We start from the raw sequence: 20,858 nt of genomic DNA, 5'->3' as shown, positions 1-20,858 counted from the left end.
CCCATGCCTGATTTGACATCCATGCCTTCCATCACCGCACGTGCGGGAGCACAGCTTAGAAAGCTTGTTCGGCACAAAAAACGCCAAAGGGATTTTATGCCTGCTAGCCACTCTCTTGAGTTGGTGGGAGGCCTTATGTATGTAAGGCCTGTGAGTTTCATATTCGGCCACCCTCTGTTTTGGCGCTTTGGTTTTTCATTTCCGGAGCACGGCCTCAGCCACAGCAGTCAAAAGCGAAACAGGGTAACCTGCTGCCAAAAGCCGGCTCACCTGATTATCAAAACTTTCTTGCAATTTATACGCACACGATTTTCTGAGGGCCGATTCCATACATGAAGTTTCTATGCCCCTTTTCACGATCTTTGAGTGAGCAGACTTAAAAGGCAAGAGTTCCTTCTTTGCTCGTGGTAGGTATTTCCAGCAAGTATGGCGTTCACAGACCTCAAGCTCGATGTCTAAAAACTGCAAAACATTCCTGTGGGGTAGCTCGTGGGTAAAAATAAGACCTTGTCCGTGTTGCTTAAAAAACCACATAAAACTTCATTAATCGTATCCTGGTAGGAAGAGTCAGCCTTTAACACCACTAAAAAGTCACCAACGTGCCTAAAAACTTTTAAAATCTTCCCTGCTTTAAAAACATGGTCTAAAGAACGGTCAATACAATCTAAAAATATATCGCAGAGCACAGGAGCAACACACGAACCAATACAAATGCCATTCCACTGTAGAAATGGCTGGTTATTAAAAACAATAAAAGTGACCTTAAGGTAGTATTCCAACAGACTTTAAAAATTCCCCACGGAAAGTCCGGCAGCATTCTGGAACGCAATTGCATTGTTTTCTTCAATGCATGATTTTACCGTAGAGGATTAGCTCAATTGGTAGAGCGACTGCTCCGGTGAAGTGGTGGTCTCAGGTTCAAACCCCGGACCAGGAAGAATTTTTCTGTAACTGTAAGTTTCTGAGAAAGCTGCATAACTTTCCTCCGTAGCCATATGTCTACGTTTGGGTGGATGCCAATGAGTAATTACACCCTTATTATGGCAACAGGTAGCAGCAAAGCATGTAAAAGGCGCAAGGCCCCATGAAGATGGCGAGCACGGAGGAAAATGGTGGTGCATTTCAAAGCGAGGTGAGCACACTAGAGGCAAAATGCACTGCAACCCTGTCTTTTACATTGTAAAACCATCAACTGGCGTTTTGATGAAACACAAGACAACCGTCATTATGTGCAAGCAGCCGCGGAGTGCATATATCGCCGGTAACGATTAGTGGTTTCTTTGAGGAATGGAAATGGCTGTACAGTCGAGTCCACTTATAACAATATTCATGTGCCAGGAAAATTCCATTGTTATAACCAATAATTGTTGTTGAACGAAAAAAAACCATAACAACTGCAAAGAGGGGTCAGGGAAGGCACGTGACATGCAAGCTCCGCCGAGGCATCGTTTTGGTGGCCCCGAAAGGGGCCTTGTAAAAAATACGAGAAGGTTGCTGCAGCCGCCTTTAAGCTTGAGAAATCCCAAAGAAACACTGGGGTAAAATCGCCACAAGCATCTCGCCATATACTTCTCACTGGCTTGCACGAGAAAACCCCATGTCTGTGAGCCTTGCTTGCCTCACGCGAAGCTTGCCGACATCCTTCTCCATGGCATCCAGGTACTCCACATAGTGCAGCAGAAGGTCCCTGGCGAAAACGATGCCCCGGAGAGACTGAATCAACTGGAGGGTCTCCTGCGAGGACAACGTTGAGGCAGCATGCCCTACCGCGCCATCGCTGCCATCGCCGCCGTCAGTGTCATCGTCACTGTCCGATTCAAGCACGTTCGCGACGATTGCCTCATTGGTGAGAAGTTCTGATGTTACTAATGCGTTGTCCGCATGCAGAAACCCTTCGAGTCATGAAGCATCCTCGTCGACTGCGGACCAAAGTTCTGGCATCACTTCGTCGGTGGGAACTTCGAAGGCTTCGTCTAAGTCACTCCTGCCTCGGACAGAGCACGCTTTCCTAAAGCAGTTCCACACCATAGAAGCGCAAACTTTGGACCACGCACCAAATATAAACTGCACGGCCATCAGCAGATTGATTTTCAAGTCTGGTTGCTCCCTGCTTCTTGTCCGCGCGGCCAGGTCCATCAGCAAGACTAACGTCGTGCTCCGGACGCGGTGATGATACATCCCCTTAAAATTGGCGATCATGCCAGGGTCCATGGGCTGCAAGCCTGCAGTCGTGTTCGGAGGCAGGAGAAAAACTTCCACGTTTGAGAGCTTGGGCATGGAGTGGTGGGCACTATAATTATGCAGGACGAGCGCCACCTTCCTTTTCGATCGCTCGATGTGCTGATCAAACTCCAACAGCCACTAGCGTAGAGCTACAGGCGCAGCCCATTTGTGTTTGGTGGGGTGGAAGGGCGGTGGGAGAGAGGTGCGCGAGGCTGGCGATGCGAGAAGGCCGGAAAACAGGTTATTGTATGAGCGCACGGCTGGGAGGGTGCAGCGACAGGGATTTCCTTTTTTTTTTTTCTTTTCAAGGATTTCGCATTCCACTACCATTTGGCACGAGCAATCAGGAGCCAGACTTCATTGCTATAACCTGATAATGCGGCACGGGGGCATTGTATTAAGCTGGTTATTTTACCATAGAAAACATACAAAAGCGGATGGTGCAGCAGCTTTTCACTGTTGTAACCGATATATTGTTAAAACTGGTATCGTTAGAAGTGGGATCGACTGTATCTTACTGGTACTGTACTCACCTACAGGGCAGAAGCATGGAGGCTAACAAAAAAGGTTCAGCTTCAGTTTATGACAACACAGTGAGCTATGGAAAGAAAAATAAGTGTAATGTTAACAGACCGGAAGCGGGCAGAGTGGGCGAGGGAACAAACGAGGGTTAATGACGTTCTAGTCGAAATCAAGAGCAAGAAATGGATTTGGGCAGGGTATGTAATGCGAAGGCAACATAACCACTGGTCCTTAATGGTAACGGAGTGGATTCCAAGAGAAGGCAAGTGTAGCAGCGGTGGCAGAAAGTTAGGTGGGTGGATCAGATTAAGAAGTTTGCAGGGATACGGTGGCCGCAGTTGGCAATGGGCAGTGTTAAATGGAGAGACATGGGAGAGGCCTTTGCCCTGCAGTGGGCGTAGTCAGGCTGGTGGTGGTGGTGACAATGAATGGTGCATTAACTGGTGCAGTAACGGTCTCACTTCTCGGTGGACAGCTCAACTGTGCTGTAATGGAAGAGAGGAAGGTGGAAGTGAAAGAAAAAGGAGAGGAAGGGGTGCCACAGTAGAGGGCTCTGGAATAATTTCGACCACATGGGGATCTTTAACTTGCTCTGACACGCGCGGCTTTGCATTTAACCTCCACTGAAACATAGCCGCCGTGATTGGGTTCGAACCTCGGTAACCCGGATCAGTAGCCGAGCACCCTAACCACTGAGCCATCGTGGCGGGTCGCCAGTTACACAGCCAATTTTGGCTACAGTTGCTAGGCATCGTTGCAAAGGGCAGTGCCGACAGAGTGCTTGCTTTGGCCGTTTGTCAGTTCTTCTCGTTCTTCCATCTTTGGCTTCTTGTTATGGGCCCTTTGTTGTGCTAGTGCAGCACAGTTTTTGCAGCGGCATGTTTGCTTTCATGTCTAGACTTTGTCCGCTTTGTCCCAACCCATCCATTCGTCGGTGACATGCCAAAGACACTACAGCCATCATGTGCCAAGCTCATGAAAGCGACCGCCACCCGTCGTTTGTGCACGCAAACCATGGCGAGATATAGTCATGAGGAGCTTCATAATTTGCACAACACTACTGAACACTTTTTCCGGCATATTGGCCATAAATTTGGGAGATTTTTTTTATTTTTCAGACTGCCAGATTTACTGGACGTTTTCCCAGTCCCTAGAGAGTCTGAAAAATTGGTACTCAACTATGCACAAGACAAAGGCACCCACACAAGAGCAAGTTACTCTGCATACTCTAGTCTGAATACTCTGCACCACGGGGGTATTCACACGACATCGCCGCACTTTAATAGAGACCATTTTTTGCTCAGAGGGTGGTATGGCTACCACTGTTGTCACAGCAACTATCAGTCCATGCTCAGCTTTCCCAAACTCATTCGGTGTACTTTAGAGGGTTTTCAAGCTTGTAGATTTTGAACTTTTGCCTGAGGAGAGGCAGGTTTTCAGTGATAGCACAGTATCCAATGTTTGCAGCAACTGCACTCCATGTCATGATGTTCTCTTCATGTAAACCAGCCCAGCAATGTGGCTGTTTGTACTGTGGGCTGAACTCTCAACCCACATCCCCACTGCACTAAACGAAATAGGGGGCACTGTGACACAAGTGAAAACCCCCAGTAGAACTGCAATGCATACGATATGGCAGGGTCTTCATTTACTAGACAGTGCAGGCACATGATTCCATTCTTTGATGGGTACACTCCCACAGTGCAACCTAGTGGCAAATAGGAAAAAATTCTATGAGCGGATAAGAACGCACTTAAAAGCATTCATTCATATCAGATCAGTGGAGAACTCAATTAGTGCTGCGTTTTGAAATGCACAAAAATGCAGTTTGAATCCCCTTGATCAAAAGAGATCAATTTTTGTCGTCTGTCTTTTTACCCCCTGAATTAGCCACATGCAGATCATTTACCATCTCCTCCGAGTTCATGTAACCTTTTAGGATAGATTTTAAAGTGGTTTTGAGCCAAAATCACTATATTTCAAAAGGTGCACTGAAGAGGAATCTGAACTCGTCTTTTTATCGTGGGAACTCTATCTACACGTTCCGGGCATTCTTAGAAACTTCTATAGTCGGATAAAACTTAAGTCTGCAGTGAAGCTCCGCCCACATTCAGGACCGGCGCACAGAATTCCTCCACGACAAAAATGTAGGCCGTCGTTAAAACTTCTCTTCTCACCTAAACAAGAAGCTAACCATGAGCAAAAAGTTATAAGCTGTAGATGTTTGATACCTGGCTTGTTTAATAAAGTCAAATATTAAAAAGCTGATTTCATTCACTTTTGTGACTGGCTAGCGGAGTAATACAGTACGCCGCGGACCGTGGCCCAGTGTTAACAACTGCTGTTTTTTTAAGTTGTATCCTACTATAATTATTGTCCTGTGCGGCCAATTGCCCTAACTAAATTGGATTAAATGTCTCGGCTCCCGCCTTTTTTGTTTAACTCAACGCAGTAGGTAGGAGGAGTCAACCAACACGTCAGCCAGTCCCGTGGCGGTTTGCCGCACTGCCATCAGTGGAGTGATACGTAAATCAAGGAGTCCATGTGTATTTTTATTTCCGTGGGCCTAACTTGTGACTATATTGTCTGTGACTGAAAATGTCTTTTCATAGAAATCTAAAAAACAACATAAAAGCGAAAGCAAAGCCGCCACTGGACTGGCTGAAAGGCACACCACGCGTTGGCTGACGCCGCCAACGATGCAGTGTTCCGCCTATTGCAGACAATTCAGGCAAGTTCTGATGTTAAATTATTTATCAGAAAACACGGACTATCATATGCTACCTTGTGGTCTATAGTTGAGCACAAATAGGGCAATAGTTTGCCCAGGAGAATTTCTTACAACCCGGACACATAAATACGGAACACCCAATACAATACGAGATTATTAAAAAGCTAATCCAAGACAAAATATTCAGAGAAGTAGCAGAAAGCAAGGTTTTTTTTCTTCCGAGCTAGCAGACGAAACGTCAGACGACAATTTTCATTGTGCATGCAATACGCTGAGCCCAGCACTGTGCATTCGAGAGGATTTCTTGTAGCTGTGAAAGACGTTAGTACTTCTGGCTTTGCTCATGCACAGATAACTCGCATGCATGCATGAACTCGCTGATGCACGGAGGCCAAGACTACGATGGTGCGGCAGTGAAGAGTGGAGCATTCCATGGCATACAGGCTATCATTTGCAAGAAGTCTCCAACTGTGTTGTACACACACTGCTCATCTCTGCCTGAATGATACCTCAAATGTTAGACATTCAGCGTGTCTTCAGCACAATCATTTATGCTTGCGCTTTCTTCAGGGGATCGCCTAAAAGAACTGCACTCCTGAAGGGGCACCTTGAAAGAGCTGCGAAATCCTTCTGCCGCTTACAGCGGTATTGTGAAACGAGGCAGGTGGAACGCTACACGGCAGTTCCAGTGTTTAGTGAAGCATTGCCCCAAGCAGTTGCCGCACTGGAAGAGTGCACGGAAGCCTCCCGTGATGGAACACGCGCTTCCATCACATCTGCCCTCCACCATCGAGTATGCTCTTTCCTTATATGTCTTACTGTCTGTGATACTTTCTTAAGCTTAATACATCATTTGTCCGAGTACCAGCAAAGTATGTCTGTTGACATGAGCATCGCTTCAGACTACATAGATCTCATGTTGAGAGAGCTGGAACGAATGGCTGTTAATTCTCAGGCGGAGTTTCATAAAATTTTTTCTGTATGTCGCAAGAGAAAGCGGCTGATTCTGCTGTAAGCTGTGAAATGCCGCAAGTAGTCGGCACACAGAAGCATCAGGCTCTACAACTTCAAGGAGGAATACTACAGGCGAGCGACATTTATTCCCTACATGGACGATCTCAAATTTTCTCTTGAGCGCCAGAAAGAAAACCAGCGCAAAAAACGGAAACACAGAACAGCAACACAGGACGATGCTATCGACTGCATTTATTTCAGAAACGATCATATTTATGCCCTTCAGTATCAAACCACGCTTGCGCACACGTGAACAGGACCGCAATCATTGTGCGACACGTTACGTTAAGGAGTTCAAAAATCTGATTTCTTTATCTAACAGACTAACCGTCACGTCACTTACACATCAATCTGCTTGTTTAACGATATGGTATGCCTCTAGAATTTCGCGTTGACTCTTAGTTTTACCGCGTCCAAAAATTGAAGCCTTCTTGCAGAGCGGAGTGCATTTGTGCTTCCTGCAATGTTTAGGCAAATTCTCCACGTCATCTGTGGAAATCGACCTTTTATGTTCTCTGAGCCGGGTGTTAAGACTGCGGCCAATCTGCCCAATGTACATATTCCCGCAGGATAAAGGTATGCAGTAAACTATCTGGGTGGCACACGTGACACATTTGAATTCATGATTGATCGTGCACTGTGAAATTTTACTCTTCCTATCGTCAATTTTTCTGCATAAACTGGCCAGTTTGTGCGGGGCTGAGAAGACATCGACACTGTGCTAACTCGCGACCTTCTTTATGTTGAGTGAAAATGCGTGCAAATAAGGCATAACTTCACACTTTCTTTTGTCCTTCCTTTCTTCTATCACGTTAGGTTTGGCTTTCATTTTTTTTAGAAGCTTTCCAGACACACCTTTGATTACATGCGTAGGAAAGCCTGCTTCTATTAGTCTTTGCTCTTCCTGCAGAAAGCTTTCTTGTACAGTATGGAAGCAGTTTTTTTCTACCGTGTTACTGAGGCATAAGGTTGCAATAGCCTTTTTGGTAAGTTTGGAGTGGCGGGAGCTGTAAGGAAGTAAGACTTTCTTGGTTCGTGGGGCATAGGTCCAGCAAAGGTGTCCATCGCAGGTAAAAGTTAGAACAAGGTCTAAAAATCTAATACGGTTGTCGTCCGGTAATTCATGGGTAAACATCAATGAGCTAGAGCACGAAATAAAGCAATCTAAAACACTAGCCGCCGCATCCTGCAGATTGTCATTAGGTAAAACTTTCAAAAGTACTAAAAAATCATCAACATAACGGAACACCTTTGCAACATGGTTCCTGTCCAATTTTTCTTTCAGTAAGGTGTCAAATTTAGACAGGTAGATGTGGGTTAAGATTGGCGCCACACAACACCCAATACAGTACAAATTCCTTTTCTCTGGACGTACACTGCACCATTAAAGTGAATCATTGTAGAGGATGCTGGGCCTCTAGAATTTCGCGTTGACTGGACCTACGCGCGGATAACTTCCCGCAAGCTGTCGCTGGTCCTGAAAAATTGCAGAGACGTAAGCAGGGCAGTTGCATAGCCGAGTAAGGACGTCGAGGGTCTTCTCGATGGTGCAGGCTTCTTGCATGAATTCCTCGACGGTTTTTGGCGGCTGGCAGATGAGGTTGGCAAAGGTTTGTCTTTGACGCCGTGCATTAAGAACTCAACTTTCTTTTCCTCAGTCATATCGGGATCAGCACGGCGAAAGAGGCGCTTCATTTCTTCCACATAACTACATAAGAGCTCGTTCGGAAGCTGGATCCTGGACTTGAGGAATCGTTCGGCTCTATCTTTCCTTACGACACTGCTGAACGTCTTCAAAAGTTCTCTCTTGAACAGCCCCCATGTCGTTAGGGAAGACTCATGGTTTTCATACCACCTGTGTGCTGAGCCCTCCAATGCGAAAAAGACGTGCTCGATTTTCACCGCATCACCCCAATTATTGAATGATGCCACGCACTCAAATCGATCCAACCATTCTTCGGGGTCCTCGCCTAGGGATCCATTGAAAGTTGGCAGCACCCGTGGCTGCTGCAGTATGATCAGGGTCGACATCTTTGGCGAGGTTCAAACAAAGCGTCTTTTCGCTGTCTGGTGTGGTCCGGCAGGGTCCCGAACTCAGGCTGCTCTCCCCGGAGACATCGGCTGGCTCGGTGAACTACTGACTCGTTCTCTTGTGCGAAGCGCTAAGGGCTGGCGTCATGACTTAAAGGGGGTGTCCGGTACTAGGAAGGCCACCCAGCACCTCCACCAGATGTCACGAAGTGGTGACTGCAGTCCGGAGAGCAGAAAGACGGCGAAAATGGTGTCTAAACAAAACTCTTTATTTGAGCTGACTTGAATCCACAATGGACTGAATCACTCAGCGGCGGCATAGCAACAAGCGTGCTGGGCGGTCATCGAACAAAATGCCCGCTGCTCCCGGCCGTGCTCAATTTAAAGCTGATAGCAAACTTTCGAGATAAAGCATGCAAAGTTACTAGAGCGTTCTGGAACAAGGCAGAATCGGCTCCACCTGGATGCGATCAATCAAGATAAATCTGGTCACATCTCACATCCACAAAGTGATAAAGCAGCTTTGAAGAATGAACAAACACTACAAAGATTCGTGGCAATATGCCACTCGCAGATAGTTCAGTGCTGGTGCTAATAATGCTTATTTATAGCAATCTAAAGATTGCTGAGCTGCCCCTTGTGTGAGGGGAATATTTATTGTTTTATGTCCAATGCGTAATATTTTTTCTGTTGTTTCAAGTTTCAACTGTAAGCAGAGTGTGCAGTTCTCTCCGTGCGGCTGCTTTGTACCTGCTTTGTAACTGCATTTGTGTTACCAGCATATACAGCAAAAATGGTGAATACTATGTCACATGATAATGAACCACTGTATTTTGTTTTTCTTCTGTGCAATTTTCAGTTCACTTATTTATTTATTGAATACTGTGATCATGCTGTATGTCCAAGGAGGAGTGGGAAATACATACATGGGAAAAAGCAAAGCAAGTACGATAGGACCAAACAATATAGATACAGTCAAAACTCGATAAGAGCAACCACAAATTAGTTCGTTAAATCGGGAAATTTGTAAAATCGAGGAGGGCACTTTTTCGCCCTTCGAAATTCCAAAATTGCAAACTACCAGCACTTAACAGCTGCCGCGGCATCTCCTTAGCCGACAACCCCCACCTGCGCTTATGAAAAGTCCACAACAGCAGCACGAATCTGTTGTGCGTGAAAGCACCATGCAGTAAAATGGATCCGAAGCCAAGGTAAGAGGCATTGCCTACTGCCGCGTCCTTTGTTCCGTTCAGCCACTTGCAGCCCCGTCAAAACAAAACCAGGGACGTGAGTTCGGCTCCTAGATGCTACTCCCGGCACACTGCCAACAAGTTGCTAGACATCATGGGCAAATTAAGTAAAAAATCACCTTTATTTCCTCATTTGTTCCCGGAAAAACTTCATTAAATCGGGTTTACTAGTCGTTTGTTTTGTTATACGGGTTATTTAACATACTGAAACCTATAGGCATTTGCCAGGGAGTCAAATTGTCTTCGTTAGATCAAGAACTTGGTAAAATAGGGTTTCGTTAGACCGAGTTTAAACTGTACTACTAAATACGCGATGCAAAGGTATTCATTTTCAAATTCACTTCAAATTCATTTTTGGACTTTGTGCTAGCTTTATTAAGAGAAATACTTTTACGATCTTGAGTGAAATAAGGTAGGAAGACCTGTTCTTTTTTTTTGTAGTAAACGTTTCTGCAATTAGCTGAGCGCATTTTCTTCTTGATTTGTCACTGTACAGACAAACATCATGGAGATGCCGTGGCGCTGGTGTCAGCAGTGACTTCCGCTGTGTAGGCAAAAGGCAGTACTGTGCGCCTTGGGTATGCCACGCTTGCGTATTTTTTAGCGCGATTTTCAATATCCCGACGAGTTGCGGTGCGGCCGGCTGGTTGGGCCACAAGCCTGAAGGAAGGCAGCAGAATATGTTTATCGTGACCTTATAGGGGCGAAAGCAATGGGCAGCACTCATGGAGCTGGACAAGTTCAGCAACGGTGGCTAGCATTGCATTTCTGCATCTGAATATGATAGTTTGCATTTCTTAATCTGCGTGGTTGCTCTTCAGTCACATGGCGAACAGTGCAAGATTCAACGCCTGCAACTCATTCGCGTTCTGACTGGCTCTCATTATAAGAAGTTTAGACGCGATATAAGAAGTTTAGACGCGAGGCCCTTTTCAGGTGCCAATCACCCGGACTACGTCGCAACCATCTCGTCATGAGAAAAAAAAAAGAAAAAAAGGAAACACAAAACAGCTGCTGCCAGTCGCCTTCAGCATTCACAGAGAGCCATACCCCTGTCACACGGCGCGTGTAATGTCATTCGCAGCGAATGACATTACATTTGAATGGCGTTTTTTTTGCTGCTACACAGGCACAGTCAATGGGATTCACAGCTAACGACATTCGCCCAGTGAATGAGTTTCCCGAACTCATGCACGCGCGACCTGTGTAATCTCGACGACAGCGACTTGGTGAAAATTTACAAAACTGATTAGTGAAAACATAATATAAACAATAAAAACTTTTACTGTTTGCACTTATAATATATTTGAAATCTTGTTTTGACGTACAGGAGGATGTCTGAAGAAATTTGTAGTACAACCAAATTATTCTTCCCAGTCACCGACGGTCCCTGTCGGCCATGTTTGTTTACAACTCGTTCTCGGTTTTGACAGTGCGGACGAAGCGTGGTTGGCGTGACTGCATTTTTGCGTGCCATCTGCCATGGAAGACAGCTGCACAGCCTCGTCAGCGCAAAATCGCAAGCCGAAGGCACATTGGACCGATGAGGAAACGCGCGTACGTCTCAAAGTCTGGGAAGATCATATCGGCGATCTGCACCAGGCGAAGCGCAACCTGCAGGTGTACGTTGCCATGGGCCGAATGTCTTCGCGCGCAAGGTGTGCAAAAATCAATCAAAGAAATAAAATCGAAGATTGAAAACCTCGGAAACAGGTACCGGTAAGTGAAAACTTACGTCCTACATTACAAGTGCTCAGCTGCTGAAAGACGCGGGTTCGATCCTGGCCGCGGCGGTCGCATTTCAGTGGAGGCGAAATGGCAGGGCCCATGTGCTATGCGATGTCAGTGCGCATTAAAGAACCCTAGGTTGTCGAAATTCCGGAGCCCTCCACCGCGGCGTTTCTCGTAGCCTGATTCGCTTTGGAACATTAAACCCCATAAACCAAACCATCTACATTACAAGGCGCCGTCACCGTGTGCGTGTTGTTTTCAGCGGTCGGGACAATGTATGGTACCACGCGCACACGCTTTAAAAGAAGCACTGAAGAACAATCGGCCTGTGCCTCGCCGTTCACATGGCGCTTATTTCAAGTAATCTGTGATGCAATCTGTCCGTAGATTCCTTTTGTCACGCCAGCACATGGGCCGCTACTTTGTAGTGATACATTTACTACAGCTGGGTATGCAAACGCATCGTTAATGCATTTGTTTTTAATTTTTTATTACAAAACCTGTTAATTTGACTGCTCTCGAAGTACTAGTTCATTTCACAGTGTTTTTATTTTTGCTTTGTGTGTCCGACGACCACCGTTTTCTTATGACTCGGGCAAATTAATTTTATTTGAAACTGCTGAAGTGTCAAAATATGTGAAAAGCTGCATTTGACTAGTTCTTGTGTAAGTAGCATGGATGCAATACATTGATGAGCAAATATCACTACCAGACAGCATACCAACAACGGTTAAATGCTTTTCTAGTACCAGTGATGTTGTAGAGTCCTCTCAACAATATAAATGAAATTGCAGAAATTGCATACCTTTCTTGCAGGAAACTTAGCCGCAAGACAACTGGTCAAGGTGCCATTACATGGCGCTATTACAAAGAAATTGCCCGCTTTCTTGGTCGCCTGCCCGTCAACGTTAGCAGCCTGATGGATGAAACAGTGGATGACGAAAATGTCTCTGTCGAAATGGTAAGTACACGTCTGTAGAATAATTCAGGGCTTCTGCAAACCCAGTAAGAGATAATTCTCAGGTATATGACATATTGATCTATAGTGTTCGTCTGGTGGCATGGCACATGATAAACATGGCTTGTTTATTGATTCATCACCCTCAGCACCCTTTGTGGCTGGGTAAAACTGTGCACATGAATTCAAATTGGGCATGGTCAGAGCATAAGAGAAATGTCACAGCCACATAATGCTAGGGTAGGATAGAATATTCAATATAGAAATGCGCACACTATGCGTGCTGAGGTGAAGGAATGCATGCAACACGTAGCTGTGTTTCACTTCCTTAGTAACATCCAGGAGAGTCATTGCAAGCCACCTTTTCACACACATTTTTTTCTCTTTTTCAGCTAATAGACAGCATGCAGCAGGAGCCACCGTCACCAGCTGATGACGAGTCGTCGATGACTCAGGCTGCAGTCTCCGAGCCACCTTCGCCACCACCATATGAATCGAGATGCAAACCGTCAGCCCTGCCCTCACCCTCTTCACCTTTACCGGCAGCACCCAGCACAGACCACAGATTACAAGCAGCACCACCAAACAGCGAAGCCACCGAACACCACCACCAAACACAACCACCAAACAGCCACCATCAAACACCACCACCAAACAGCCACCAAACAGCGAAGCCAAGCAGGCATGCCACACAAAAGAGTCTCTTACAAGACCTTGTCAACACAAATCGCAAGTTGTGCGCCGACCTCAGAAGAAGCCGGAGAGAAAAAATGGAGTTGAGGAGAATGGAGATGGAAATTCTCCGGGAATCAACAGCCACCGAGAAACAGTTGACGGATGCACTCCTCAAATACCTGGAGAAATAAAGTATGGTCATATTCAATTCAATTCCATTTATTTCCCAGAAAATTCTGGCTGGCTGCCTGGACTAAAAGCTGTAGGTATACAGCTTGACGAGGACCAGGCAGCCGTTACAAGGAACAGGGGCAGACTCAGTTCAAAATCGTTACACGCACAGAAAAAAAAAGGGAGCAGATAGAGTTGAAAATCTTTACATACACAAAATAAAAAAGCGAACATATAGTCAGGTTACAGTTTTCACAAAAACAGGACAGTCAAAAAGCACTAAATCATCATTACTGAAAATACGGAAGTGCAAGTGCAAAAAACAAATTTGCAAAAACATACAAGGGAACTCGGGAATTATTTCTGAAGAAATAATTCATGCAATGCTTTCTTAGTAGGGTTATTTATATCTTTATATCTATTTAAAATTATTAGAATGATTAGGGGAAATTATTAGGGGAATCCCCCAAGGTGGAGTAGAATTGTGATAAGTAATTACTCATTGGCATCCACCGAGTGCTGTATGACTGCGCTTTGGTGGATGCCAATGAGTAATTACTCCCTTATTACAATTCTACTCCACCTTGGGGGATTCCTCATTGGCATCCACCCAATGCCGTATGGCTGCACTTGGGTGGATGGCAATGAGTAATTACTCCCTTATTAGAAATAAAGTATGTTCTTGAGCTCCTCATGGGTCACTAAATCTATTGGGCCTGCTTCCAGAAATACTCTGCAAGTGCAGCCCTCACGTCCTGGCCGTCTCCAGTACATGCATCACTGTTGTGTGACGGCTGCTGGCACAGTGCATTGAATGTGTGCATGTCTTGTACCCACTGCTCGTCCACGTTGTCTTGAAAGGCTTCGCAGATGTGCAAAGTACAGGACGCCTTAATGGCCTGCTTTGCATTTGACGGTTTACACTCCATTCTCTTCATGATGAATCTGAAGCGTGCCTTCACTCGCCCAAATGCATTTCCCACAATTCTCCTCGACCAGGATAGGTTGTAGTTGAAGAGAGCTTGTTTCGAAACGCATGGGGCATTTGAAAATGGCTTCAGCAAATGCGATGTGAGTGGAAAGGCTTGGTCACACAGAATAATCGGTGCAACAGGTGTCCCTTCTATCACGGAAGACTGGAGAATTGAAGCGGTCACTATCCACAATTCTCTTCAGCTTGGACCGCCCATACGGGCGTCATGGCACCTGCCTGGGCTCCCCACGTTCAAATAGAGGAACTGGCACTGGTGACTGACAATCGCCAGCAGTATGATGCTGTGCCTGCATGTAAGAAATGTTTATCAGCATGGTGCAGAAACTGTCTGAAGTAAATTAAAAAGTTTTGATCAGTTTGTCAACATCAAGTTTAGAAATACTGAGAACAGGAGTGTATGTACAGAAATATATGGATTTACAGTGGTTTCCTCCTAGGCAATATATTTTACCACCTGAAAAACACTAATTAATGATGCTTCTCCGGTCGACGCTTTCTTTTGTGAGCGGAATGTCTACCTGAAGCAACTAGTATTTCAGTTTGGGTTGGTAGGTTTATCGAAAATGATTACTGCATTACTTTGAAGGAGAAAAAAGGCACAAACGCTAGCTTTTATCAAGCAAAACAAACAAAAATGAGGATGTGTGTTCTATTTATCATGTGCAGAAAAAAAATGCGCATCTGTCAGTGAAGGAGCTGATACAGCATTCTGCATTTCAGTAGACATACTGCATATGATTCTGTATAACAAATCGACATTTTTTAAAACGAAACCTGTATGTCGTGGTACCTTATAAACAAGAATTTCTTGGTTAATGCCGTTTTCAGTCATTTACTGTTTTGTCCCTGCACTGCTATTAACAAATTCAAAGGCAATATAAAAGAACATACCAGCCTTTATAGTTGTAATAGTCTGCTGCATCTTTCTTGGGCGGTGATATGGCAAAGTGGCACCCGTCTAGCGCGCCGATGGCCTGTGGAAAACCAGTGACGGCGTAGCACTCCCGCATGTGCTCGGCCATCTGCCGTGGCATGTGCAGCCAGGTGCTCTCAAGGTTGTTGACGACTGCTTGACAGAATTCCCTGAATACAGTATTCACAGTGGACCGGCCAATGCCAAAAAGATGTGCAATTGCCCGGTCCTCAGCGCTGGAACACAGGCGGTACAATCCCACGGCAACGCGTTTCTCCACAGTAATGGGCTTGCGCATGTTCGTGACCTGGCACTGCAAGACTGACTGCAGCGATTCCACTACGTACCTGAACGTGGCAGGGCCTGCTTAAAATGATATTCACCCAGGTTAGGCAGCGTGTCCTCAAACCAGTTTTCATTTCTTGGAAACGCCCATCTTTCTCGGATTATTCCTGATGACTTAGAGGCCCAAACAGCGGCCGACGTAAAAGTATTGGCCAGCAGACGCTGTTCCAAATCCCTCGTAGTCTTCGCGGATTCATCAATAGCAAGCCTCACTCGCTTCAGCCGGTTCCGACGTTTCATTTTCAGAAGCTGGAGAACAATTAATGCCCGCTTGAACTGCTCATCATTCGTCACGGTCACAATTTCGCCAACACTTCCACAGCTCGCCATATTGCTGACTACGGGAGGCATCACAAGCGGCCTTCAGCCTGTCTTGCTTTGGATAGTTAAGCGGCTCTGTCATGGACTATTGCTGACCTTTAGCATTCCAATATATTTTTTAATAGCCTGTCAATCTTTAGCATTATATTACTAACAGTAAACAGAACATGCGTAAGGAAAAAGCATAATTTGTAACGTTTTGTTATCATCCTAGTTTGCCGATGAACATCGCCATCAATTGCAAATAACGGTGAAATGACATTTCCTATGGCCGTGTAGACAGGAAACATCAGATCGCAATGACATTCACTTTGCCTGCCTTGGCCTGCGAATGACATTACACGCGCCGTGTGACAAGGGTATAAGTGCAACGTTTGAAGCAGTGCTCTGGCAGTGATACATATGACACAGTTTTTTCTCTATTTTTACTATCACAAGCTGGAACAAGTGTGCTTTTTCAACACTGGTATTAGAAAACAATTGCTAGTATCTCGGCAAAGGCATGCAGTGCTACTTCCCAGATTACCTGAATCTTACGATTGCAAGTGGATCAGAACTTGCTGAAAACAGCAAATACTACCACATCAAAAGCCACTTTAATCGAGCAGAATAAGGCGCACTTGAATTCAAATTTTAGAATAAGCAGATTGAATTAAAATATTTAAGTCTGCAGAGAAAGCGTAAATTTTATTGGAAGCTAAAGGAAAACATCTATGTATGCGCTTGTGCAGCTGTCCCAAGGCCAAGAGAACAAAACAAGCATTCTTGCAGATATTACCAGTAAAGCGAGACCTCGACTCCTATCACAAGTGTCTATTTCACCAAGTAGAATAAAAAGCATTCGTTTGCTGTGCAATCGACAAAGTTTCAAAGAACAGAGATCACATTTGCATTTAAGGCAACTTGAGGACTTCAGTGTCCAGTCCTATTACGCGTTCTCCAGGGTGAAGCAGCTCGGCGAAAACAGGAAGCGCATCACAAGGTTCGGCTTGTAAAAAAGCTCCCTCGTGTCATGCATCCAGTCGTCCTACTTCTTGCACTTAGCAATCGGGTATGCCATATCTGCCTAGAAGTTGAGACTAGACGATTAGTTCCCTGTATACCAAGTGCTTTCTCATTTAAGTCCACCAACAAGGAGCACAGAAGGAAGCCCATGCTGCGCTCTACCAGGTAATTCCGTGTGGCGAACAGGCTGAAAAGTGCTGAACTACTCTTCAGGCAGCAACAAAAATGTTTCTAACCACAATCAGCACACACATTTGAAATATTCGCTTACGCAACTTGGTTTTGAAGGCAGCGTCGCTTGGCGCAGTGTAGGCATGCTGCGTTTCTGCCTACACCCTGCGTTACTGGCAACCGGAATGCCATTTTTGTTTACGAACATGACGCTTGTCTATATATTCGTCTGTATGAAAATTAGCTCAAGAATCTTGACCCCTGAGGCTTGTTTAACCCAGCCAAACATTAAAAAGCCGATTCCGTTTACTGTTGTGAATGATCAGCGGAGTAACACAGAACACTGCGGACCATAGCCCATTGTTACCAACTGCCGTCTTTTTAAGTTGTGCCCTACTACAGTAAAGATATCCCCCCCTGCCCAATTAAAAAAAAATTACCCTGTGCTGCCCCCCCCCCCCCCCCCCCCCCCCCGAATAAAAAAACCTGGCTAAGTATCTGCTACTTACACCAATTCGGAGCTTAATGGCTGCCATAAGTGCCCCGCTACAAGGCTAAGAAACAAAACCTGTTGATCGGTTACTTTTGGCAAAGACTGTACCTGAAAGTAGCTGGCATCGTCAATGCCCTCCTTGAGGGGAACATTGACCGAGTAGTAGCGGCCACTCTCGGCGCCAAGCTCATACATGTCGCCCGTGCCAGGGAAGAAGTAGTTGCCATACTTGTGGAAGGACACCGTCATCACCCGGTCCGTCAGGTAGAAGGCCTCCTGCAAAGTCACGTGACTGCTCAGCCCAGAGCCTATATGATACTGTGACTCAGTCATGTGACAACAATACACATACACCGTCACATTGATAATGACACTGCCAACTGTGAACACTACATTAGCGTTGCAAAAAAGCTGAACATCACATAGCAATGTGCACTGCATGCTACAATGCATAGTATTTCGAGCGTCTGGCATAATCTTAAATAGAGCCTCTTGTGAAAACACATGCAGGTCTCTTGACAATGAAACAAGACGTATCACACCTGTGCCATTTATTTAATGTCATGACGACAATGATGAGGCTTCACTTCACTGCCCTAAGAACCATTACAATATGTTTCTTCTGAGCACTGACCACAGCATGAAGAACCTTTACTCTTCAGCATCTCCATCTTCCTTTTGGGTAGCAAGCTAGCACAACATAAAAAATGCTCACAAGACAGAAATACAGTCGCCGACCGATTCTGCAGACTCAGCGGGACCTGGAAAATGGTCTGAATAATTGCACAGTCCGAAAAATTCGTTAACTTCAAAAAAATAATCTTTCTGCGAAAAACTGGCTTCAAAAATCGCGAAATTTTCTGCTCTCCACGTTCCGCTTGCAAGCGATAATATTTTACTTTACCTGAGCCACAGTCAAGCTCTCGTCATATCCACACAACCTCGTGTCACGATAGAGTCACTCTATGTAACGATGCCATATAGTCAGATATGGCCGCAGGTCATGCCGCGAACGAATGCATGTGCCTTGCGAAGCAAGAACTTCCAGCTTCCATGGGCAATGACGCTCATAAGACCGACATGTGACCCATGGTTTCGAGAGTGCCTCCGAATGCATCTAATTTTCTATAGACACCTAATTTTTGCTTGAGTGTTTCTTTATTTGAAATGATGTGTTAGACATCACTGAAGTTCTGCTGCTCAAATTGGAAGTGAGTGATTCAGAATGGGTAAGCAGACGCCAAAAGTTGGTTATTCATGGTGTCCCATTCTCTGAGAATGAAGACTTGCTCTCGAAAATTAATGAAGTTGGTTGCACAGCAGAACATGAGTCTGAATGAAGGCCTTGCATAGACTACCATTGGGACCAGGTCTAAAGTATCGAAATCCTTCGTTTTGCTCAGCTACAACAAAAAGAAAACTGACTTCATAAATGCAACAAGAGCCTCCCAATCCAAAGTGCCTGTCACTGAGAATCTTACTCAACGAAAGCTTCTCCTCACTTCCAGGAAATGTGCTGCAATGGCAAAGTTCTAGTCCACACATGTTATTCGTGTGGAGGCTGACCTGGCACAGCTTGTCTCGTGAGAGCACCTATTTTTCTCTTGAAGTGTTTTCTTGAATAAAATAACTTTTAATCACTCTGAACCAAGTGGCCTGAATGCGACTGTTGCAGAAGAATCAGCATTGTCACTTTGCATGCCATCTGCTCGAGGTAAAGAAGAAATTTTCCACGAGTTCCTAACTGAATTCCAGATTAATTACACAGCAATTATGATCACAGAGACATGGCTACGTGATCATGAATGTTTTCTTCTCAACAGTTATCCTTCTTTTCACCTGTATCAAATTCATGGAGAGGGAAGTGGTTCACTAGCATGGGAATGCATGCGCTGTGAGAAAGATCAAATAATTATGAAATCCTTTCAGTGCACACTGGTAGAATTCTGTTTGTTATGGCCCTCCAGAATTTCTTGGTTATGTGGAGAATGTCTTTTAATTTGCAAAAATTATCTGTCTTTTCTAATAAACTTTCAGCTGTTAGCAAGCGCTCGTCTATGTGGTCACTGCACCACCTGAAGTGATGTACCAACTAGTCCAAATGTCCATTTTACTGAATTTGCACATGCATGTGCATGCCCACCTTTCTGGGACATGTACTACTTGCGCCATCTGCCGGCAGTGGCAGCGGCATGGCGCATAACTGAATGGGAAGGGATACAAAGAAAATCGTAAAACGTGAACAAAAACACCTACAAAAAATGCTTCAGGGATTTGTATAATAAACACTTTGCTGAGAAATGTGCCCAAGTTTCAGTTCTGTGCTGTTAATACACCAGCTTCCCAGCGCGTTTGAATAATATACGACGCTGCCTACGGGAGGGGGCCAAATTTTGCTCATTTTTTCAGACTTTGAAACTGCATAGCGCCGTAACACGGACAGATACCGAAAATGCTTCCCGGTTTTATGTACCCTGACATATGCAGCTTAAAATGGTGTGCGACGATCTGGCATAGTTTTGATCAAGAAGCTTCCTGAGGCCTTTTAATCTTAAACCTGATAATGCCTAAAATATGAAAGATGGCATCTGGTAGCGAGCTATGCTGCAGGAATGGTTCCGACTGGTGAATTTGCGTTCATTTTGATGCTTACCTTTTTACCGGGGGACTTATGCCTTGTAGAAAAGAACACATGTCAGAGCTCGAACCCAGTCTCTTGACCAGAGTTTTAAATAAAGAAGGTTATTACGATGAACATTAAAGCAGCTACCTAAAGTACTCGCGGGTGTTCATGTACGCTTGTCGTGGAGCAACTTTGCAAATTGTCAGCCCTGTGTTATTATTACAAAAGTTTTTTGCACATGTGATCACGGTATAATATGCCTTGAGAGCTACCTCTTTTGAATTTTAGCTATTCTTGTTATTTTGAGAGAGCGTAGTGGCATTCAAACAGCTGGCATCAAAAAATATTCGCGGATATAAGTGTGAGTTTATTCTTTTAATGCTTATGATTGGAGTTTGCACATACAGTTCTAACCTGTGTTCAGAACATTTTGTTTTTATGTACTGATTTTAATAAATGTGCTAGTTTCAAAACCTACAAAATATTAGGAGTGTGCGAATATTCGAAATTTCAAATACGAATCGAATATGTTTCATATTCAGTTCATATTCGTATTCGAGAAATGACATTCCTGAATATCCGAATATTCAAAAATTCCCGAATACTCGGCAGCGGTCGAATACCGCGCCGACTTTCGTAAATTTGATTTCGGAAAAAGCGCAATATCTGGGCGAATTATCTGAATAT

The 20,858-nt window shown here is 44.9% G+C and overlaps 2 protein-coding genes across 3 annotated transcripts in view; one reads left to right on the top strand and one right to left on the bottom strand.

Annotated features, from left to right (window-relative positions):
• LOC144110595 (histone deacetylase 3-like) overlaps nt 1–20,858 on the bottom strand; it is a 143,362-nt gene that overhangs the window by 11,881 nt on the left and 110,623 nt on the right. Inside the window, exon 6 of one of the 2 annotated variants that reach the window (XM_077643613.1) lies at nt 17,657–17,824. The exons of the other annotated variant lie outside the window; for it this stretch is intronic. Coding sequence (XP_077499739.1) covers nt 17,657–17,824 — 168 coding nt within the window. The remainder of the gene's footprint in view (nt 1–17,656; nt 17,825–20,858) is intronic. 2 annotated transcript variants of the gene reach the window in all.
• On the top strand, nt 11,751–13,715 carry LOC144110596 (uncharacterized). The gene is made up of 2 exons (XM_077643615.1): nt 11,751–12,463; nt 12,853–13,715. Exons 1-2 carry the CDS (start codon nt 12,422–12,424, stop codon nt 13,324–13,326), a joined length of 516 nt encoding a protein of 171 aa, XP_077499741.1. The 5' UTR covers nt 11,751–12,421; the 3' UTR covers nt 13,327–13,715.

Source organism: Amblyomma americanum, chromosome 11 (assembly GCF_052857255.1).
Source record: "Amblyomma americanum isolate KBUSLIRL-KWMA chromosome 11, ASM5285725v1, whole genome shotgun sequence".
NCBI lineage: Eukaryota > Metazoa > Arthropoda > Arachnida > Ixodida > Ixodidae > Amblyomma > Amblyomma americanum.
This window is presented reverse-complemented; position numbering and strand designations above follow the sequence as displayed.

Bases quoted from the DNA above. Each gene is read 5' to 3' on its own strand.
- LOC144110596 (XM_077643615.1), top strand. From the start codon at position 12,422: ATGGATGAAACAGTGGATGACGAAAATGTCTCTGTCGAAATG. The intron at 12,464-12,852 runs GTAAGTACACGT...TCTCTTTTTCAG, and splicing joins AAAATGTCTCTGTCGAAATG to CTAATAGACAGCATGCAGCA.